We start from the raw sequence: 25,126 nt of genomic DNA, 5'->3' as shown, positions 1-25,126 counted from the left end.
TACACAGATTTGTTGTCTTATACAAATAGGTATATTCTCTGAAAACTAGGCACATCATCCACTAATGTTTATAACTAAATTAATTTCTAAAACTAAATTCAAGACCTGCATCGACCAAAGTTACTCATCAATATTTGTGAACCAGTCTAGAATTAGAACCACCAGAGACACAGACCAAATGAAAAATAAAGCACTGCATAACACTATTTGTATTACTTATCCTGAGCAAACACCTTCCTCTACTCTAGAAGTACAACTGTGTCTCACAAATGATACAAGGTCCTTGTCCTTGTGCTATGGGAAGTGACCTCCACTTTGTTTCTTTAGTCAAGAAGACCTGAGGAACTCTGGATATATAAATGTACACATACCTGCATAACTGAAAAGCTATCCTAAGACTATCCAATGGGATGATATTTCTTTTTTCTCATTGGAATCGGCCCAAGAAAGTCTGATTGTGTCACATGCAAAGCCTCTCATACCATCCTGATTTAAAGATTTCACTTTAAAAAAACAGTGGACTGTCTCTCTCAATTACCTTTTCAGAGAGTTTCTATTTCCAATAATAGTGCTAATCTAGAGGCTGTTTGGCTCCTCTCTGGGAAAAAACTTCTTTATATTGCCTTTACCTCTGGGAAAGGATTCCCAGTGTTCCAATTTGCCTAATGATAATGGATCACTCTAAATATTCCTGATTTCACTTCCCCTCCCTTCCCTACTGTAACTTCTCTCTTAGTGAGTTTTGGATGCACAGTTTCTTCTACTTATCACCTACCATGGTGCTTTTAAACCAAGGGAACAGTCAATAAAAGTGATGCAGAAAATACAAAATGGCCTTGATGCATTCTGTCTTCCTCCTCTGTATTCCCTAACCTCTTGTGGAAATCAGCCCTTACCATTTTGCATTGAAAAGCTACAAACATATGTTTGCCTCATTATCAGGATGTAAAACCACCTTGAGGACCATTTTTTTTCATCTCTCCAGCACAAGCCTTTAGCTCTATGCTGACATAATGTAGGTGGAAAAAAGCATTTTTGGCCCAAAGGGAACTGAACTTAAAAAGAGATTATTATTCTCTTTAAAAACAATTATATATTTTCTATCTTCTTACTCAACCACTGTAGAATTTTCATTTACATCTAGAATATTTATTTTAAAAATAGAAACTGTTTAATCAAGCACTGTTTAACATAAAAAAGTTGAAATTAACAGGATATTGGGACAGATAATAATGACGAATTGGTTGGAACATTAATATGTATTAATGTGTTGTTTATCCTTTATTTGGAAGTAGGGATTATGAATGGCTGACAACAGAAAGATATTTAAAAGGCTCTGCTTTTTTTCTTAATGAAATAAATCTGGTCAACATAATTTACCTTTTCTTTTTATAATTCACTTGCCACACAACATAATCAGAGCTCTAGATCACTTTGGGCATGTGATGATCAAAAAACAACATAAATCTTCTCTTTTCGGGTGTTATAAAATATAAACAGTACTGTGGAGAAATTTGAGTCAGCCACCAAAATTACTGCTTCCACAGAATATAGAGAGACAGAGAAAAATAATTCATTCCTGTTTACAAGAAGAAACTTCTAAATAGGAAGAAAATCCCATTTATTGGTTGAACATGATGAGTCTGTTAAGCAGGGATGGGTAGGGTTAATACAGAGTTGTCATTTCCTTGGCTTAAGTTGCTTTACTAAAAAAGTCAGCTTTACTGTCAAGCTCAGGATACATAAAATAGGCCGAAGATACATGTTAACATGTTTCTGGGGTAAGTCTTTATTTTTTTATTTTTTAAAAAAATTTTATTTATTTGACAGACACAGATCACAAGTAGGCAGAGAGGCAGAGAGGGGGATGCAGGCTCCCTGCTGAGCAGAGAGCCTACTGCAGGGCTGGATCCCAGGACCCTGAGATCATGACTTGGGCCAAAGGCAGAGGCTTAACTCACTGAGTCACCCAGGCGCCCCTGAGGTAAGTCTTTAAAGTATGACCAGAAGAAAAGGAAAAATAATACAATTGTAAGCAAAATTAAACAACCAAGTGTTTCTTGAAAAGACTCTGACACTGGCCAAATAATTTTTTGTGTACCAGCAAATTATTAAGGTTCTCTGTGTTCCATAGCAGTAAATTTTAGTGGTTGTCCCAAACTGTATCACAAGACAACACACAGCATGTACTCGCCTGAGAATGGAAAATTTATTTTGCTTTTTAGTCATTTCATGCCCAAAGTGAGCTAGAGTACTGATTATATTGCATCAGAAGTGAATTACCAAAGGGGAAAAAAAAAGGTAAAAAAGGTGAATTATGTTTATCAACTTTATTTCATTAAGAAGAGCACATTTAGGATAATGCCATCTGTTGCTCTTTTATAAAAGCGAGTTTAATGTGCTAATTCAGTGCTACTACCAAAACAATGAAGATGGAGTGGGAAATGAGAAAAACAAGGCAGACATGAATGAAGCTACATTTGTCTAGATCATCTTTCCTTTGTCTTGTTTTCTATTAAAAGAATGAACTGACCAGAAGTTTCCTTCTCTGTAAAATGGGGATAGTGATACTATGTGTCTCACTGGGCTGTTAAATGAGGTAAGGTATGTAAGACTTAGCACACACTAATTACTCAATACTTGGAAGCTACTAATATTTAAAATAATAACCAAAAAATCAATGGTGAAGTAGATAAAAGAAATGTGTTAAAAATACCTCTATGGACTTTATTTGTGATTACACACACACACACACACACACACACACACACACACACACACACACACACATTTCAGGTTATTTTTCTTCTATTCTGGAAGCCTGAGGAAAGACTGTTAAAAATAGGGCAATCTGGGTAGCTCAGTTGGTTAAGCTTCTGTCTTTGGCTCAGGTCCCAGTCTCAGGGTCCTGGGATCCAGCCCTGCATCAGGCTCTCCACTCACCAGAGTCTGCTTCTCCCTCTCACTTTTCCTCTGTGCTCTATCTCTCAAATAAACAAATAAAAATCTTTAATAAAATAAATAACATACAATAAGATGATATATTTGGCTTCGTCATCATCATCATAAGAACACTTATACAGTGTTTATAATATGCCAGGCATTTTTCTAAGCACATTGAATATATTGATCCATTCAATTTTCACTGTGATGAAAAGATCAATTTTTACTTCTCTTTGTAGAAATGTGGACACTGAGGTACCAAGACTCTATAAACTGCCCAGGTTCACACAGCCAGTAAAAGGCAGAACCAGGATCCAGACCTAAGCAGTATGGCTTCAGAGAGAGCCCACATTCTTACTGACTATCCTATGTTTCTTTTCTGTAGTCCCATGGTTCAGAGGTATCTGGATAGTATTAAATTATTACAATAATTAGGTTCAAACATGATCATCCCTTCACCTTTTCATCATCAATTTTGTTGCAATAATAAATTCGCTTTCATGGCAAAATGTAGTTCCCCAAACTTCATTAATATCTTAAAACTGCTACTTCTCACTTACTCAAAAAATTAATATTTATTTGCTAGCTTTGTTTATGACTTTATATAGGTATATCATACACAGCCTTAAAACAACCTTTGAATAAAAGGCAACGACTTTCGAGACGAAACTAATATAGACAATAACAATGACAAAACCAAGGAGCAACTGATAATATTTACTAGAGCTATCTGCCTCACGGCAGTAGTCAGTAAACACCTTTTTTTAATAAAAAGAAAACTTTTTTTTTTAAGATTTTATTTATTTATTTGACAGAGAGAGATCACAAGTAGACAGAGAGGCAGGCAGAGAGAGAGGAGGAAGCAGGCTCTCTGCTGAGCAGAGAGCCCGATTTAGGGCTCAATCCCAGGACTCTGAGATCATGACCTGAGCTGAAGGCAGAGGCTTAACCCACTGAGCCACCCAGGCGCCCCAAAAAGAAAACTTTTCTTTAAAGGATTGCATATTTCCCTGGAACCAAGCTAAGGATTTAAACATTTTAAGATAGCTTTTACCACTCTTGAGGAAATAGTGCATGTACCACGCAGGTACCATGTGCTCTGGGTAATACTAGTAAATGTTAGCTATAAAACCATTCCACTTAATGGGACATTATAAACCCTATGGAATGTTGGAGTGTACGCAAGTGCTCTTTTAAACATGAGTATTTCCAGGTTGTATATAATGTGAAGTAAGCAGCAACCTCCTAAACATGTCCTTGTTCTTGTTCTCAGTTTCTGTTCATGATAGCGACAATGGTACTAATGCTTGGCATCTTCCTGGAGAAGGAATGAGTGTTATAAATCCCAGGAACTCTTGATCATTCTTTATCCCCGGCTTTGCCCCATGCTTAGTGGCAATACGATATGGGGAAAGGTCACTAACTAACAAATCATGAGGGAAGGATTCTAATGATAGGTCAACCATCAACTGGTTTGAGCAAATCATTTTCCTCTGTAGGTCTTAGTGTCATAATGCGGATATTAACTTTGAATATTTCATGGAGTGCTGGTTAGGAATAAATCTGACATCCGCATATATGTTTTAGAAAATAAATACATTCTATAAACAAGAAGTACACAAAAGCAGTTGAGGTTGATCACTTTACAACATGTCTGCCTTTTACCTCACTACGCTCATCTACTTACATATGATTACACTTGCTTCCAATCCCAGCTGTAGTCAGGAAAACCTAATTGGTCTCTCACACCCCAAATCATCCTCAAGTCAATCTGCACATATAGAATGTTTGTTTTGTTTTTCCTCTCTCTCTCTCTGTCATGGCATACTACTTCAGTGTTTTTGAAAACTTAGCACGGGGTGCCTGGCTCCGTCAATGGAGTGTGTGACTCTTGATCTCAGGATTATGGGGTTGGGGCCCAGATTGGATGTAGAGATTATTTATTTAAAAATAAAACCTGAGGGGGTGCCTAGGTGACTTGTTAAACATCTGCTTTTGGCTCAGGTCATGATCCCAGGATCCTGGGATTGAGCCCCCACATCGGGTTCCCTGCTTGAGGGAGAGTCTGCTTCTCCTTCTGTCCCTCCCTCTGCTTGCTCTCTCAAATAAATAAATAAAATCTTACCAAAAACCAACTTGGCACAAGAGTCCATTTTGTAAAAGAAGTCCTTCTTAATTAACCCAGATGTATTTACTATGCCATATTTTTCGCCATGCCCAGTGATATACAACACATGTGGGCGCAGGCACACAGACATACACGGTGTATTTATTTCTTATGCAATCATGCATGGATGCATAGGTTTCCTTTTGGGAGATCGAAACACAGCACCTCTTCAACCTTCTTCACTCATAATGAACTCACAGGTAGGAATCTCTAAGTAAGAAGCCATTAAATGGAAGAGACCAGAAGTAGGAGGGGAAAAGAGAGGGAAGGCAGGAGTGAGGTCTTTGATCGGACGCATGTGAAAGGCAAACAGCCATGAAAGAACTGCAACCTGCTCAAACTCAGTGTGTTGGTTTCCCATCCCCATCTAGTACATGCTGGAAACTGTCCCCTGTGATAAGAGGGGCTCAGATGGTGATGGTGCCACTGAGAACCACGATAGCAACATCAACTTGTGGGCTTTAGTGCTTTGGGGTTTACAAAGGTTTTCTTACAGACCATCCCATACACTGGTGTTACTGTGAGACTAAACCAAGAGGAATGCTATCCTATTTGAGGAAAAGATTAAACTATCACATGTGTCTATTTATTGACCTGCAAACTGGGTTTTCCCCTGACAAGTTTTGTAAAGGCACCCATTGCTTTTATGCTATTAGGCACACAGTGAGTTGTTAGTTATGAATTCTGCAAAGATGATAAAAAAAAATCTGTATGTAGTACATCTGCTTGGGAAATGGGATTATAATTCAGCTACATTCTCAAGAAAATGTATAAAGCTGAGCTGCAGACTCAAAGGGTAATTTTAAAAGTATGTTGGAAAAAGAGCTAATATGACATAGCACCAGGATACTAATGAAATTAAATATAAACAGTTACTAAGGATCTCCAAGGCCCAATTGTTAGACAAAGCAAGAGGCAAAATACATTCAAAATTCAGAGTGAAATGTGTAAGTTCTGAGTTAGCCTCAACCAGGCTTCCATTTCTGAGGCCAGAGTTTTTGTACAAAATAATGTTCTTGGTGGAATCCGAATGGAAGTAGATAAATAAAATGAGGAACTGTCAATCGATACAGATAATAATGGAGACATATAGGGTGCATGGGTGGCTCAGTGGGTTAAAGATTCTGCCTTTGGCTCAGGTCATGAATCCAGAGTCCTCAGATTGAGCCCCACATCGGACTCTCTGCTCAGTAGGGAGCCTTCTTCCCCCCACCTCCACCTGCCTCTCTGCCTACTTGTGATCTATCAAATAAATAAATCTTAAAAAAAAAAATGGAGACATACAATCTTTCATCCATAGAAGCTAACAGTAATTTCTCCATTTAAAGGGGGAAACGTTTTTTTTTCATGTAACATATTTTAGATATAGTATATGTAAGATTTATTAAAATTAACATGTGTGCACATAGACACAGGGAACTCAATTCAAGAGAGAAAACTTGATGTTCTTGTTGAAAACTCAAACTTTTGGAAACTGAATTTTTGTTGTTGTTATAAAATAAAATATACTGTGAAGTCCAAAACGCTCATGGTACTTCGGATTGTTTATTCATCTATCCCTTCCTTGAGTCATAATTTTATCAGGCCGGTCCCTCACCACTTGGGGTCAAATCCACGTGTTGTCAATATATTAAGTTGGTACATGGACCTTTTTGAACTGTAGTCTTAAGGAGAGATAAGATTGCTTAAATCTGACTTTTTTTAAAAAAATAAAGCACTTGTAATCAGAATGGAATACAGAAAACGGTAACAACAGCTGGTGGTGTTCCCAAGAAAAAGTAACCAAATGGAGTGAGACAGAACTCATGCAGAATCTTGAATATGAAGACACAAACCCTGGATTTACACTGAATATGAAAAGCAAGAATGAAGGAATGGCTGATGGCACATTATCATGATTAGTGAAAGGAGATACCACCCATTTGGAAAGAGGTAATTTTAAGACAATACATTTCAAAAAATGTAAGAAATATTTTCTGGCAATAAAGGATTTCATACACATAAATATGGACTAAAGATCGAAAGAACACATGTAAGAATAACAGTTTTAGTAATGGAAAGGACAAATTTTATATCTTTTAAAGGACTTGCAAGAAATGATAGCACAGCAAATACAAAGCTGGCTAAAATAGGAGTGGAGGACTGAGTTACTGAAAATTACCTAAGCAACAATAACATAATAGGAATAACACCTAATGGAGTAAAGATAAATGGATATAGCACTTGTGCATATTAATAATATCGGGCAGAATTAGTCAGGGTTGAAAGGAAAAATTGAGGCATCAGCATATAAATGAGAAAGTAGCAACACCTAGGGAGAAGGAGTAGACTAGAAAGAGAAGGTCACCCAATGAAATAATTCAGCAGAAGCTAAACATTGAAGGGTGACTATAAATCCAAATCATCTTCAAAATTCTTGGTGCACCTGGCTGGCTCAGTCAGTAGAGCAGGTGACTCTTGATCTCGGGGTTGAGATCAGTTTGAGCCCAATGCTGAGTACAGAAATTACTTAAAAATAAAATCTTGCAAAAAAAAAATGAAATTCTGCTCAAATTCCACATCTTTGAAAACAAGCCTTCATTGAACACTCCTGTTCATGGTCAGATGTCTTTCATTTTCCTCTTGTGTGATGGATGATTCTTCATACCATTATTAAACTTTCCTCATTATTTTGGAGAGCTAACTATATTATCTTGTCAATTATACTGCTTTTTGAAGAACAGGTTGCATTTATTTACACTTTTTCCACAGGGCATAGTTCAACTCTATAAGCGGTGCAGATATACAACAAATATTTGTCATATGGACAAATGGATTGCCCTGCTTTGTTTGCAGGTATATAATCCATGTTAAAAGGACTAAAATGACTAATGATATACAATAACTGAGTGCCAGAATCAAAGGAAAAGGGCTGCTTTTTTGGGTAGACTCACAGCACTGAAGGAGTGAATAAAACAACCTCAAAGAGAAGATTTAGGTTAAGCAAACAAGTAGGAGGCAAAGATAAAAGATATGTTAGAAAACTGAAAAGATAATGTGGAAGAAAAGAGATAAGACTTTTTTTTTTAAATGAAAGCAAATATTGGGAAACCAAAATGAAATTGTTGAGTATAATTTTATGGGTCAAAAAAGTGATGATAATACAATCTCAATGATTTATTAGTTACTAGTAAGGAGTTCAAGAACAAATACAGTCAATAAAATTTCCTCTTGATTTTTATTGCTGATTTGAAGTGATACCTTGGAAATAATGGTTCTAAATCTATTTGGGTTTCTTACACAGTTTTGGTATCAGAGCATCAAACAGTGTTTGCCCCTTTATGTTTAAGGCAACTTTTTAAATCCAAGTTGCTTCTACAAAGAGCACATAAAATCTTAACCTCTTAGAAATATAATTTCTTAAAGACATGAGTTTTTAATAGTAACATGGATAGGCCATTAACTATCGCTGTGTGAGTGGTCTCACTGAACATGTATTATACCAGGCACTTTGAGATGCTTGGTGGTTTGGCCACAATCATACACTGGATTATATTGTAAGTGCTCATATTTCATTTGAATTAGTAAAAAAGAAAATGCTTTTCAAAGAGTTATCTGTTTTGGAATACACTGTTTTGTAATGCATACAATTTAGGAAATCTTTAAATTACATGTACCAAGAGGGAAATCAAATCATGTCACCTCAGCAACTAAAATTAGACCTTCTCCCTCCTCCCCCCAAGTACATGCCATAGTTAATGCTCATTGCTTGGCTTTGGGTTGATGATCTGGATCTACATCTCCTACTTCTTGAAGAATTTGTCTGTAATATGCAGATCACAGCTTCACCTTTCTGTTTGCTTTCTGCATTGCTGAACAGATCTAACCACTGAGGGACACATAACACTGTGTCTCACAATATGATTGACAGATATCCCTATTTTAGTTCTTAAAGAAATTGTTCCAACATTATGTGGACTGCAGTGAAGATATTTAGAAACCGTGAAGACGTAAAAACCAACAAAAGCTTATTCATTTTTTAAATTGAGAAACACAAAATATATATCAATACTTATTTATTTATTTATTATTTATTTTTTAAAGATTTTATTTATTTGATACAGAGAGAGAGAGAGAGAGCTCACAAGAAGAAAACTTAAGAAGGCAGAGACAGGCAAAGAGAGAGGGGGAAGCAGGATCTCTGCTCAGCAAGGCCCGATGCGGGGCTCGATCCCAGGACCCTGGGATCATGACCTGAGCCAAAGGCAGAGGCCTAACCCACTGAGCCACCCAGGTGCCCCACATCAATACTTATTTAAAAACATCCTTCAGAAAGCTAAATTCACTCAGCTAATTTAAGAACATAAACCAAATGACAATTAAATTATTCAATCATAAAATTGTATGGATTGGTCTATTTATAAATTTGATATCCCAGAGAAAATATTACATATATATGAAAAAGTTCTCTTTCATTTTTTAAAATACAAAATTTTAAAGTAAAAACATTTTAAACCAGTTTTTTTTTTTAACAAAAATTTAAGGGCTTAGTGTCTCCAGCTAAAACATTGTGATGTCACATGATGGACATAACATTGAGATCTATCTCAAACTTGCGTGACCTGGATTCATCCTCATTTTTTAATTTACATTTATTAGACAAGGCCCTTAAAATTTTGGAATGCCTTATTTCACTTAATGCAACATTAACTGAAAAAGTGGGAGTTAAAAATCTCTACCTACCTTACAAAGTGTTAGTAGATGGAAAAGAAAGAGTGTATAGTAAAATAAAACTTAAATCATTGTTATCATTTAGTATCAAACGTAGTATTTAGACAGCTGTTCCCAGAGAAGATAGTATGGGCTCACTTTTTCCTGCCCTTCCACTATAGATGCCCCCAAATAATTCAACAAATAGTCATTAAAAAATACTGCAATTTTCATAAAAATATTATCATAAAAAAGACTTTTTAACAAAGAAAAGCCCAGGACTAGATGGTCTCACCGGTGAATTCTACCAAACATCTGAAGAAAAATTAATGCCAATCCTTCTATAACGCTTTCAAAAAACTGAAGAGGAGCGTATTACCCCTAAAGGCATTTTATGAAGCCAGCATTATCCTGATACCAAAGCAGACCAAGAAAATTAATAACATCCCTGATAAATATAGATGGAAAGTTTCTCAAACAAGTATTAGCAAATTGAACTCAATTGCACATTAAAGAATCATAGACTCTGACCAGGTGAGATCTGCCACTGGGATGCAAAGATGGTTCAACATATGTAAATCAGTAAGTATGACACACCATATTAATGAAATTAAAGAGAAAAATCATATAGTCATCTCAACAGATACACAAAAAAATGGAAAAAATTCAACATTCTTTCATGATAAAAAGTCTTAACAACTGTTTGCATACAAGAAATAAATGTACCTCAACATAATAAAAGCAATATTGACAAGCCCAGAGCTACTCAAGGATGAAAGGCTGAAAATCTTTCCTCTAAGATCAAGAGTAAGACAAAGGTGCCCATTCTGGGTTCTAGCCAAAGAAATTAGGGGAAGAAAATAAATGAAAGGCATTCGAATCATAAAAGAAGTAAAAATTTTATCTGTTTTCAGATGGTATAATCTTATATATAGAAAACCCTGAAAAGACTATACTAAAAAATTGTCAGAAGTAATCAGCAATTCTATAAAGTTGCAGGATACAGAAATAACAATGAATTTTCTGAAAAAAAGATAAAGAAATGATCCCATTTACCACAGAATAAAAAATAAAGAAATTCTAAAGAATAAATTCAAGGAGATCAAAGTTCTGTATACTGAAAATATAAGACTCAAAGAAAAAAACTTAAGAAGACACATATAAATGGAAACATGTTGTGTGTATATGTACTGGAACAGCTAGTATTGCAAAAATGTCCATGCTACTCAAAGCAATATATCTATGGACTCAATGTAATTGCTATCAAACTTCCAGTAGCAATTTTCACATAATAAAAATATAATCCTAAAACTTATATGAAAGCATAAAGACCCTGAATAGCAAAAGCAATCCAGAGAGAAAAAGAAAAAAGGCAAGGCATCATATTTCCTGATTTCAAACTATATTACAAAGCTAAAGTAATCAAAATGGTGTGGAAATGGCATAAAAAGAGAAACACAAACAAATGGGATAGAATCAAGAGTCCATAAATAAACCCATGCACTTATAGTCAACTAACATTTAACAAGAGAGCTAAGAATACTTAATGGGAGGTGTATACTTTCTTCAACAAGTGATGGTGAGATACCCGAATAGTCATAGGCAGAAAAATTAAATAGGGCCCTTTGATAACATTTTTGACAACAAAAAATGAACTTCAAATGGATTAAAAGAATTACATGTAGGATCTGAGACCAAAAATCACTAGAAGCATAGGAAAAAACTTCTTGACATTGATCTTAGCAATGATTTTTTGGACTTGACACCAAAACACAAGCAATAAAATAAAATAAAAACAAATGGGACTATACCAAGCTGAAAAGCTTCTAAATAGCAAAAGAAACAATAAACAAAAATTTTAAAAGGCAATCTATAAAATGGATAAAATATTTCACACCATTTATCTGAAAGGAGTTAAAAATCCCAAAATATATAGAAACTCATATAACTCGAGTAAAAAAGAAAAAAAAAGTCAGTTAAAAAATGGGCAAAGGATTTGAATACACATTTTTTCCAAAGATGACATAATCATAAGGAATTGTATCTGAACCGCAGGGATACAACATCTTATACCTGTTAGAATGACAACTACCAAAAATATGTAAGATATCAAGTGTTGGCAAAGATGTAGAAAAAAGAGAACCTTTGGGCACTGTTGCTAGGGATATAAATTGGTACAGCCACTATGGAAAACATATGGAGGCTCCTCAAAAAATTAAAAATAGAATTACCATATGATCTAGCAATTCTACTTCTGACTATATATCTGAAGTAAACTGAATCACTACTGGAAGAGGTATCTGCCCCCTCTTCCATCTTCCTTGCTGCTTTATTCAAAATAGCCAACAAACGGAAACAATCTATGTGTCCATCAGTGGATGAATGGATAAAAACAATGTTATATATATATATATATATATATATATACACACACACACACACACACACACACACACAATGGCATATTTTTCAGCTATAAGAAGGAAATCCTGCCATTTGTGACAACGGGAACGGGCCTTGAGGGTCTAACTTGTGCACAAGTTAGACAGAAATACTGGATGACCTCATATATGAAATCTAGAACTCCCTCTCCCGCAACCTCATAGAAACAAGAGTAGAATGGAAGACCAAGCAATGGAAGAAATGAGGAGATGTTGGTCAAAAGGTATAGACTTCCAGTTATAAGCTAAATTAGCTCTGGAGATAAAATGTATGTCATGGTGATTAGAGTTAGTAGTATTATAAATTACAGTTGAAGGTTGCTAAGAGACTAAATTTCAAATGTTCTTATCCCCATACCCCCATACAAGGTAATTATGTGAGTTGTTGGATGTATTAACTAAGCTTACTGTGTTGGTCATTTCATCATATATATGGGTATCAAATGATAATGCTGTTTATCTTAAACTTACATAATTTATCAATTATATCTCAATATATTTGGAAAAATACACGTTAAAATGTGTTTTTATATTCCTAAGCATGGACAGTATTTTAGTTATCTTTTTATTGATATATAATTTAAGTTTTCTGTAAAGTAAGAATGTCAACTTTGAAATTTGTTGAGGCTTGCTCTAAAGATTACCACGTACTCAATGTTTGTAAAGTACTCTGTGTGTTTGAGATTTATATTTTCTATCTAAGTGTGGTGTCGATTTGTGGCTTTTGAATCAAGATTACTATTTGTTACTCAAATTTTTCTTCTTTTTTCTGTTTAATATATTGAGTAGTGAGAGGTACATGAAGTAATACACTCCATGAATTTTTCAAATTCTCTTTTCAGATTTGTAATTTTTTCCTTTGTATATAACTTGAAGGTATGTTATCAGATGCATATGAATTTAGGATTGTTACATCTTTCTGATTAACTAAAGCTTCTACCTATATATTTTTAAAAATAAGGTAGGCAATACCAGTCTACTCAATATCAAGGCTTAAGATATAGCTATAGTAATCTAGACAGGATGGTTCTGGTGCACAGATAGACACATAGATCAATGGAACCCAAATGACATGGCAAAATCACACACATAATTTAGTGGAGGAAGGACAGCCTTTTCACCAAAACGTGCTAGAGTAAGTGGGTATCAATTGTTTATTATAATAATAATTTAAAAGCCTCAACCTACATCTAACACTTTATACAAAAATTATTTCAAAATAGATCACAGACCTACAGGTCAAATGTTGAAGTACACAATTTAGGGAAAAAAGTGAGAAAATCTTTGGCATCTAGGGCTGAGGGAAGAGCTCTTAGACTTGATACTCAAAGCATGTTTCACAAAAGGAAAAATTGATAAATTTGGTAAATTGATAAATTTGATTTCATCAAAATTAAAAACATTTTCTCTGCAGAAGACCCTGTTAAGAGGACAAAAGTAAAAACTGTAGCCTGGGGACAATGTTTATTAACTGATAAAGGAACTTATTATATGTAGAATATATAAATAACCCTCAAAACTGAATTTTAAAAAATAATCTAATTAAAAATTGGGCAAAAGACATTATCAGACATACTACCAAGCAGTATGCACAGATGACAAATAATTACATGAAAAGATGTTCAACATAATTAGCCATTAGGGAAATACAAATTAAAACCACAATTCGCTATCATCATACACCTATCAAAATAACTAACATGAGAAATAAAGTCCTAACACCAAATGTTGGCAAGGATATAGAGAAACTGGCTCATTGCTGGTGGGAAATAAAAGAATATAGCCACTCTGGAAAATCGTTCAGCTATTTATTCTAAAACTAAAAATGTACTTTCCCAAAAATCTAGGAATTACATTCCTTTACTTTTATCCCAGATAAGAGACCTATGTTCATGCAAAAACTTGTATACAAATGTTTGTGGCAGCTTTTTTCATATTAACTGAAAGCTGAAATCAACCTAGATGTCCTAAATGGGTAAATGCTTAAACAGTGGTACATAAAATGTAGCCAACTCTTGATACACACACTTGAATGTGTTTCAGTGTAATTAACTTGAGTGGAAAAAAGTCAATCTCCAAAGTTTACACACTGTATAATTCCATTTATAGAACATTTTTGAAATAACAAAGACATTGACATGGAGAACAGATCAGTGGTTGTTAAGGGTTAGGGACTGTGCAGTGAGAGGGGATGGATATGCACATAAAGCAGTAGCATGAGAGAGTCTTGTGGGATGGCAGAGTTATGACTCTGGATTGTGGCCATGGTCACATGTAACTACTACATATGTGACATATATGATATATGCACACACATATGCACACATACAAGTACTTATATAACTGGTAAAATAAATTCTGTGGATTGTACTAATGTCAATTTTCTGAATTTTATATAGTATCATATTTATGTAAGATGTTAATATTGGGTCTTTGTTAGGGGTATTTGGACCCCCCCCCCCATACTTGCTTTTGTAATTTCCCATGAATTTATAAATATTTCAAAATAAAAAATCCTGAAAGTCACATTTGAAATATTTTGAAATTATTTTGCTACTATATAGGCACAACAAGCAGATTTGATGACATCCATATTATTTTCAAACTTGTATGCATTAAACAATGAACACAAGACATAACTCATTCCTAAGCATAAAAGAAGCTTGAGAAATCAAGAATAAAATGACAGAATTTTTTAAATCCCTACATAGGTACTATTTTATAGCCATGATGAAGACTGTAGGTATAAGAGAGAAATAAATTATTAGTACAAAAATGATATTCAAAGTATTTAACTATTTTCATGATCTGAACACTAACCAATCAGAGGAGACTGGGACCAATTAGGACAGATGCCAGCAATAAACAGCTCAATCTGGTATTGGCATAAAGCAGTAGAATATCTATGGTATATAATTTAATTGCGTTTGATTTTATTATTTCCTCCACAGAAGATTTATATTCCTAAAGTGTTGGTATTTCATAGTACTCCTAAGCTGAAAATATTGGAATGGTTACTATATCATTGGCTAAAGCATACCTCAAAGTGCTGCTATAAAAAATCATGACTAATATGAATAATCACCAGTTAGCAAAATAAGAACAGTTTATATTAAGATATTTTAAACAATTTTTTATAAAACACCCTAAATATCAGTACAGAAACAAAAAATAACATCCAAATTAGTTAGTTTGTAATATTTAAAGATAGGAATTCAATATATCCATGACTTTTCAATTTTAAAGTCTTGTACTTGAATAGTATTTTTAGAGTCTGTTTTTTTTTTTTTTTAAGATTTTATTCATTTATTTGAGAGAGAGAGAGCATGTGAGTGCATGAGTGGGAGGTAAGGGGCTGAGGGAGAGGGAGAAGAATACTCCTCACTAAGCAGGGAGCCAGATGAGGGACTTTATCCCAGGACCCCGAGGTCATGACCAGAGCCAAAGGCAGACACTTGACCAACTAAGCCACCAGGTGCCCTTCAAGTGTGTTTCACTGAATTCTTCCTAATGGAAAAATTTCAAGGTGCTTTACAAACATAATCTCAGCAGGTTTATTAGATTAGGAAAACATATATTCAAAGGTGAAACTGATTTGGTAATATTTTTTCTTGAGAAATTAGAATCACTAATTATCGATACAAATTTAATGAGACAATAGGCCAAAGCCCCTATTCTAAAAAGAAATAAATTATGCACTCTAGGAATAGAAAGTGAACTCTGAAAATAAAAGTATGCATTTCCTGATCTGCATGGCAGTTAAGAAATTCACTTAAGAAATGACATAAAACTACATACAGATGGCTAACAGACACACACAAAAAATGATACACACCACTCATGATCAGGGAAATACAAATCAAAACTGTAATAAGATATCATCTCACACCTGTAAGAATGGCTAAAATTAACAACACAGGAAACAACAGATGTTGGTGTGGATGTGGAGAAAGAAGAACCCTCCTACACTGTTAGTGGGAATGCAAACTGGTGTAACACTGTGGAAAACAGCATGGATTTCCCTCAAAAAGTTAAAAGTAGAGCTACTCTATGATCTGGCAATTAAACTACTAGATATTTATCCAAACAATACAAAAATACTGATTCAAAGTGATACATGCATCCCAATGTTTATAGTAGCATTCTCAACAATAGCCAAATTATAGAAAGAGCCCAAATGTCCACTGACTGGTGAATGTGTGTGTATGTGTGTGTGTATATATATATATGTATGTGTGTATATATGTATACACACACATATACACACATACTATCCTATTCTATATATATATATATATATATTCTATATATGATATTTTCTATTATATATTTTGTGGCTGATATATTCTCTATACATTATATATTCTATATATTTCTATTACATAATATATAATATATATATATTCAATAGAATATATCAGCCAACAAAAAGAATGAAATCTTGCCATTTGCAACAACATGGCTGGAGCAAGAGAGTATAATGCTAAGTGAAAGAGTCAGTTAGAGAATGACAAATACTGTATGATTTCACTCATATGTGGAATTTAAAAAACAAAAACGCGTGAACATGGTGGAGGGGGGAGAGAAAGGCAAACCAGAAAACAGACTCATAACTATAGAGAACAAACTGAGGGTTGCTGGAGGGGAGGTGCGTGGAGGAGGGGGGAAGGAGGGGAGGTGATTAAGGAGGGCACTTGTGATGAGCACAGTATGTAAGTGATGAATCACTGTATTGTACAGCTGACGCTAATATTACACCGTATGTTAACTAACTGAAACGTAAATAAAACCTTGAAAAAGAATTAAGAAAAAAAGAAATGACAAAAAAAGAGAAATGACCTAAAACTAATTAGTGTTTTCTATTATTTTAGAAAGATAAACCTCCTTCTCTTGGGAAAAAAAAAACCACACACACACACACACAATAACTATTACAAAATACAGCCTATGCTATCTTCATTTATGTGTACTTTGGACACCATTTTCTTTAAAAGACAAAGTAATAGCTCAACGCTTTAAATGTCAAGGGAAATGCAGTTCTCATGTAGGTAAACATGTTAAGATTATGTAATTTTTTTTTACAGTACCATGAGAAAACTTCCTTATAACTCAACAACATAGAATAAAGAAATGAACCCACCTAGTTCGCACAGCTGTGATTACAACTTTGTGAGAACTCAGAGCCATTGTAACAGAATGGAGGGCAACAACCTCCAATCTATCAATATTAGGTTGGAATTAGAGAGGCGGATAATTTTAGCCTATGTGGGTTTTTTTCATTTTCATCTCTCCAGGACACTCTAGAATAATTCCAGTCCTTTAAGGTAGGCCAACCATTCTGAATTCCTCCCTTTGTCTTCTATGAGGCTAATTTGTTGGCTCAGAACACACAGGAAGGAAAAGAAAGGAGCAATTATTCAGAGCCTGTGGCATCACAAGCACTGTCCCTCTTCTATGTGAAATTAAATCTGCATGAAACAGATATGCTTTCCATTTTACAGGTAAGAAAGCCTAGGCTCTTAGAAATTAAGCACCTTGCCCAAGAGCCCACAGGTTTGTGTTTGGATTAGAGTTTTTCACGGCTCCAAATTTCACACAATCTCTACTCCTAACTGTGATAGTTGAATTACCTTTCAACTTTAAGAAAAGAATGGTCCCACAAGGCTTGAGTCATTTTTTAAAAAAGATTTATTTATCTACGAGAGAGAGAGAGTCAGTGAGTGGGCAGACGGAGACCATCTCAGACTCCTCTCCGTGAGTGCAGAGTCCTTCGCAGGGCTCATAAGATCATGACCTGAGAATCACTTTTGATGTTAACCCTAGTTCAGAGATTCTTGGGGGATGTGTCAGGAGAAAGCCTGTGGTATTGATTCTGAGGGCCGAGGACAAATATGATGATGTCTCATACACAATTCACGGATCTTGCCTCCAAACCGTTCAACAGCTAACTGGGATTTCTGTGGTGTTTTGTAAAAGACTATCTTGGCTTGCTAAATGGCACTCCCCCAAATACTAATATTAGAATCCAGTAGTAGGTGGAGAATTTTTCTGTGATGTCGACTAGTGCTGAAACTCTAAAAACACAGAGCGATGACAAATGCACAGAATGTAGTGACTTCAGTATTTTCAACTGTATGGTGAGAGAAGGAAGTATGCTTTTATGTTTAGTAGCAGGTAAGAAATCAAAATGGTTGCTGTGATGTCAATAGAGAGCTGTTCAATATGTATTTGTATGGAGCTGTCTATATTCCCACATCCCCCTTGATAACAATAAGAAAACATTTGCTAGTTTTTCCTCTAACCCAAGAATAATTTAGATCAGTAGATACCTCCCTTCCATCTCTCTTTCAGTCAGCTTCTTCTTTTCATAGTTGATCAAGGAATTAACGTTTCACACCTATGTTAACAGAACCACAGAAGCCCATGTTTGCAACATGTATCCATGTCTGTATCCACATCCACAGGGACCTATGTAAACTCGTAATTGTGCACATATACAACATCATGGAATTCCATTTTGAGAGATTAAACTATTAATTATGGTAATAATCCAGAATTCATGGTATGCAACCCAATAAGGTCTAAAATGCTTTTTAAAAGTATGGCATAAAACTTTTGCTTCCAGGTAGGATGGAACGAGAAGCTTATAAGCTCTGAGAACACAAAGAAAATCTATACAAAATGAAAAATGAACAGCTGAAAAGGATCAGAGCACTGCTGAAACCACAGGTCTAGGATTCTAAAGAGTAGAAAACCCTGAAGAGGTAAGGGAAGAATTTGCAGCTGCTTTTATGGATTGTGGGCTGTGGGAAGAACCCAGAGTTGGCCTCCACTGGAGGTTAGGGAAGCCAGCACAAAGTTGAGGAGTCTTGAGGGACCACAGTGACAAAATATAGACTTCAGAGATCTTAAACACACAACCCATTATCCCATGATGACATTTGTCAGATTCAGAAGCTGCAAGGTCTAGAGGCAAAAAGCTAAGCGAAAACCCCTGAAATGCATCACAGATTTTTGGCAGTCTTGCAATACTAAGAAGAAAAAATATTTTTAAAATATTGGCATTCAAGCCCTGCCAAGAGGAAGGCCCCACATGAACACACTGGGCCTGGATTGTCCTGTGGACCAAGTCCAGCCTGTCTCTATTTTCTGTATGGTCCAGAAATGAAGACCAATTTATATACTTTTAAATGGTTGCCATAAAATAAAATAAAAAATCAAGAGTAGTATTTTAATATTAAAATGCCGAGCGTATATGAAACTCAAATTCTCTGTTCACAAACAAAATTTATCAAAATCTATCCATGCCCTTTAGTAATGTATTGATTTTGCCTGCTTTTTCATAGTGAGAACTTATAAAGAGAGTGGATAACCCACAAAGCCTAAAATATAGGCAACCTGACCCATTATAGAAGATGCTTGCCAACCTGCAAATGGGGTCTTGGTTGAAAACCCTGGGCAAACAGCCTAAGCACAGAAACAAACCAGAGATAAACTGGGTCTTATCAAAACTCAGCCCAACCTCCTATTGCCTCAACTCCAGATTGGATTAAGGAATTAGCCTCCACTCTATCTCTCGGGCAGAAGGAGGACAAATCTTTGCCTAAGAAAGATCTTATCATCTGGAGCCTGTATAATTTTTTATACACATTTCACACACATTCCAGCATTCAGAAAATTACTCTACTTTGTTTGGCCTAAGCCGAATGTATAAAGAAGCCTGACTTAATTGGCGAGCTCAACAGCAATCCATTAACAGATGATTAAATATGCAATTTTAACCTATGTTTTAAAGGAAAATACAACAGAAGTAACACTATTACCTGAAAGCAATTTTCTTGGCAAGAAAACTCAAATATGTGTCTGGAATAATATTATTTTAACTAACTAGATGTTATTTTCCACTGTAAAACATTCCAATAATATGTGGAATAAAATCTAGGAGTTATTTATTTTGTAGAAAAGGAAGACAGATAGTAATTGACTGGTTAGAAATCATTCTGAACTACAAGACTGTAGTCTAGGACTCGTTTTTTGTCAGTGATGTGCACTTCCCAGACACTGGCATCATATTTTAGGTACCTACCATCCTGAGAAGACAGACAAGAGCAGATGTGGAAAAAACTGGAAACACTGGAATATTAAAGTTATGCTATGTCTTATGCCTACAACACTCCCAGAATTTTAAAATTCGACTTTAATAGCTTTTTCTAATGAAAAGAATAAGACAGCTGAGAAGTTCAATATGTCATAGCACTGCAAATCGTTAAATTCATTTTAATTAGGATATACTAAGGTTTTACATCTGTGGCAAAAGTAAATTGTAACTTCCATACATAGCAGATCAGGCCATTTTAATTTATAACCGACTACAATCTGCAGCACTTGTCTTATTGGTGTCAATGAAATATATAACCTAATGGTGTTCAAAAGTCCAAGTCACATAATAATTTTATGGGATTCAACCACATGCAGTCATGCTATTATACAGAAGGCATAGAGATACAGTTATGAATATAAAATTTAATGTATATAGTGATTAAAAACTGGATATTTATGCATTCCAATATGTACATGTAAATGGTACACTAAAATTTTTTTAAATTTAACTCAGTATATAACTGGCTTGTGAACAGTTATCTTATGGAAATGAACATTAGCAAAATATTATCTGAGAAATCTAGAACTATTGTTAAAATCAAAGGACTTTCAGTATTAGAGACATTTTACAAAGTTGACTTTTCAGAAACTTCTTTAAAAGTTGAACTCTCCTCATCACTTTCTCTACCTTTAAGAGCTTCTCATAGATAGGTGCCTGTGAATGGGACTCTAGTAGCTTGAGGAGGTAAAGGCTGGACTGTGGTCAAATAATCACAAGGAGAGTATGTTATTTATCATTTTAGCTAAATTTTAAGTGCTCTTTTCACATGAAACTCAGTATCTTTAAAAATTATAAGTATCATCTCTAACAGACTTCATGTATGTAATATACTAAATTTAAAGCAAGGTTTATACTCATCTAATCCTCAAAACTATTTAAAAACATTCTTCCCATACATGAAAACAGGTGACTTCTAAGCAAGTTAATATTATTACACTGGGAACTAGAAAATAGTATAGATAACCCAGGATATTCATGCAACTGGTTATTTAATTCAAATATCTGATTAAAGGAAAGTAGCCCTATGTATAGACCTTTATACCACCGATTCCTTAATAACTAGCAGAAGGCCATGCCTCTAAACACAAAAATCAATATTACTTATAGTTCCACAATAGTGTTTCTCCATATAACATGTTCGATTCCAGTGAAAAGATCAGAATCCTCAGAGAGACATATTGCGACAAAAAGTCCTTAGAAGGTGGGGAAAAGTCAGGCCAGGAGTCACAGAGAACCAACAGAGAGGACAGAGATGTGATATCCGGCACCGTCTCCTCAGAGAAAGGAAAACCACATGGCACTGCTGTTAATTCTCTCTCCTAGCTGAGCATTAAATATTACATCTTTCCAACTGTCTCAACCACATGGCTGCTTCTTGAGGTGAGACCCTCCTTTAAGAAACACAAACACGCTCAAAGTGCAATGCAGAAACATCGTAGGAACTTAGTGACCTACCATTCTCTTTGCATTCTTCTGGAGGTTTAGCCTTTTTCGCAAGTCGTGGATCCAGCCATGATGTTGTCTTTGTGTTATGGCTGAAAAGAAAAGAGATCACTCTGAACAGACACATACTGAAAGGAATCAAGTTTATTCCTTTAAAAAAAAAAAAAAAAAGAGGAGGGGGGTGTTAGTCCAACAAAATTGCAATCGATACACTTAATTTGCTTACTGGTTCTAAGTAACCCTGAAGGTAGTGTAAGAGTAATTGTGCAAGGCAGCTGTAAATTTGGCAACCTCAGCTCCCTGTCCTCAAAGCAGCTATTTTTATTAAAATCAACTCGAATGTTGCCAAGTTAACCTCATTGAAAATGCAGAACTCATCCAGAGCAAAAGGAATTTATTACAAACACAGGATTCTCCAGTTGGAAGAGCACAGTTCGCAGGCTCTGATACTGTTTCCTCACTTTTACAAAATAATTATTTTCATCTTAAACCTGCCCTTTTCATAAAGAGTTGTTTTGTTACTCTTTAACTCCAGAGCTGGCAGCGGCAGTATAAAAGTGATGAAAATTACAGCATGTTCTCGGGATGCCTACATTTTCTCAAAAAGTGATTAATAGCAATGTCATTAACCCATATTTAGCTGTGTTCCATCTAACTTTGAATCTGGCCAGGAAGGCAGAGGGTAAAAATGCCTGTATTTGAATGTTTCTAGAATGGAATTTCTGGGAATTAATAATAATTTTGATGACATTTTGCTTTGGAGAAAAAAGAATGTTTTTGGGGAAGCCTTTTGTCAGAAATTTTAAAAACAGAGGAGAGATGTTTTTAGAACAGTGTTTCTTAAAGAGGCCCTAGAATCACTTGCATTGGAGTCACCTGGTGATTAACAGTGCACAACTCTGGGGCTTTATAGAACTACGAAATCAGAATCTTTGAGGTGGAGCCACAAAATCTCCATCATTGGCAAGCACTCCCAGTGATTTTTATGCACATTATAATTCGAGAACCACTCAAAAGCTCAAAACTGCTCTTTGGAACTAAAGTCTTTGCTGTGTACAGCTGTCTCAAGTGATCTCATCTACCAGTGGACAAATCATCAAGGATGTGACATTTGTGAGGGCTTCCAGAAAAAGCATGAACAAAGTCACGGATGTGGGAAAGTGTGAGGCTCATACAGGGAAGAGTCAAAAGGCCATCAATGGAACACGAAAAGGAACAGCAGAGAATAGTTTAGAAATATAAAGTAAAGCTAAATAACAGGGATATTTCAACACAACTGTAAGAAAGCCCAATGTTAATGATGAAAGTCAAATGATAACCGTTTCACATGTATCTTCTCTTTCTTCTTTGAAATTTAACTATGTTTTATTGTATAAAAACGTACATAAGCATCAGCTAGAGAACCTGAGGGACAAATCTCCACTTAAAGCAAAGGCCAGAAAATTCTCCCAGGCAGCATATTTAAGAGCAAACTTATAGAGACCAGGTGCTTATCTAAGGAAGAAAAGTTTAAGGCAGAAAGGAGGAAAGATGGAGACAAGCCGGGCAGTACGGAAGCAAGCCCAAGGTGTTAAAGCACCTAGTGTTTTCTGGACGATGATCCTGTCTATGTGCAGAGCCACCTCTGATTTGAAAATGGAGACATGAAGATCCTCGGGTCAAGAAATCTCTGCTCCTGAAAAAGATTCCCTTTTATTTCCAACTTTCATGTGTGCTAAAGAGAAAATACTCTCCATCGTGTTCATCACACAGGAACTTCACCATGATTGATGCCTCTAAGCAGGGCTCTCATAATTTGATCAGATAAAGGCTGTGAATTTGGTTAAATTACAAATCATCAGGAGAGTATGCTAGCTTTTATTTTCTCCCAGTTTGACCTTTGCAAAGCTTGATGGTGCTTTATTATCAAGTTTCAGAAGCAAGTAAAGTATTGCAGACACTTTCATCTCATTTGGGTCCCCATTTGTAGTCATGCCAATATAATCTAGTTTTTCCCTCTGAACTAAAGACACTCACGGAAGGATATGAGGACCACCCCAAGTATGTTAGTGGACTGGTTCAGTGTTTGCTGCTTCCATTTTGAAAAAAACAAATTCACTTCTAAAACTGTTTTTTATAGACATGCCTTCAGTACAAAGTGTGTGTGTGTGTGTGTGTGTGCGCGCGCACGCGCGCGCACACGTGTATACAAGTGCATTTGTGTGTAAGGTGTGTTCATGTCTATGTTGTTGTTTGTTTGTTTTTTAAAGATTTTATTTATTTATTTGTCAGAGAGAGAGAGAAAGCACAAGCAGGCAGAGTGGGAGGCAGGCTCCCCACTGAGCAAGGAGCCCGATGTAGGACTTGATCCCAGGACCCTGGGATTATGACCTGAGCCGAAGGCAGAAGCTTAACTGACTGAGCCACCCAGGCGTCCCACACATCTATGTTTTTATGTGGTAAGGAGAAATGCTAGGAAGTGGGCAAGGAAAATTCATTTCCCTTCGTTTTAAGCACGCTTGCTTTTTCAAAACCCTTCCTTCATTTTGGAGAAAAGTCATTTATTTCTAGGTCTGTAAGACATTTTCACAAAAGCAAACACACCTATAGCTAAATAGTAAGGGGCCATTACTGAGCCATTTCAGGGAGTCAAATTACCATTTCTGTACCACACTATCATTGGTCTCAATGGCTAATTTTGTAAAGAACTGTGAGTTTCCTAGCTTTCCTGAGTTTATACAATGCATTTCATTACAGGATGATTTTTTTTTTTTTTTTTTTTTAGGATGAACTAGCATTAATGGTATGTCACTTTAATACACTTTGGCAGATGGGAGTCTCTTACACTGAACAGCATTTTTAGCTGATCCTCTGAAATGATTCTGAAAAAAATGTGAGTAGTACTTAGTCTGAAACATCACATGAAGATACATGCAGTATTTTCCAATAGTGGCTCTCCCTAGCCTTGTAATTTGGGTGCTTCTTTAGGATACCTTACAAAGGGGATATTTTTAATGCATTTGGGAGACAACAGACCAAGTGGCTTTTCCATGTCCCTTAAATTATATATTTTTAACCTTGACAATTACCTTTGAAGATGGGATTAAACATTGGACAGGAAACTGTACAAAATGGGATCATTGAGGGATTTTTCACAATCTACATGCCACTTTTCCTCAAGTTTGAGGATGTGATTTCCTTTCACTTCGACTGCTAAAGTAGACTTAAATAAGACATCAGTTTTCGGTATCTGAGCCAACTGTGTGGTGCACAAATGACAGGAAGGTAAGAGGCTAATATTAT

General features: G+C 35.5%; 1 protein-coding gene across 9 annotated transcripts in view; it reads right to left on the bottom strand.

Moving 5' to 3' along the window:
- MAGI2 (membrane associated guanylate kinase, WW and PDZ domain containing 2) overlaps window positions 1-25,126 on the bottom strand; it is a 1,346,145-nt gene that overhangs the window by 440,682 nt on the left and 880,337 nt on the right. For all 9 annotated transcript variants that reach the window (XM_082691818.1, XM_082691817.1, XM_082691819.1 and 6 more), the window contains one exon: window positions 21,857-21,936. In XM_082691818.1, coding sequence (XP_082547944.1) covers window positions 21,857-21,936 — 80 coding nt within the window. The remainder of the gene's footprint in view (window positions 1-21,856; window positions 21,937-25,126) is intronic.

The sequence above is a fragment of the Mustela nivalis genome, assembly GCF_964662115.1.
Source record: "Mustela nivalis genome assembly, chromosome: 12".
In the NCBI taxonomy this organism is placed as follows: Eukaryota; Metazoa; Chordata; class Mammalia; order Carnivora; family Mustelidae; genus Mustela; species Mustela nivalis.
This window is presented reverse-complemented; position numbering and strand designations above follow the sequence as displayed.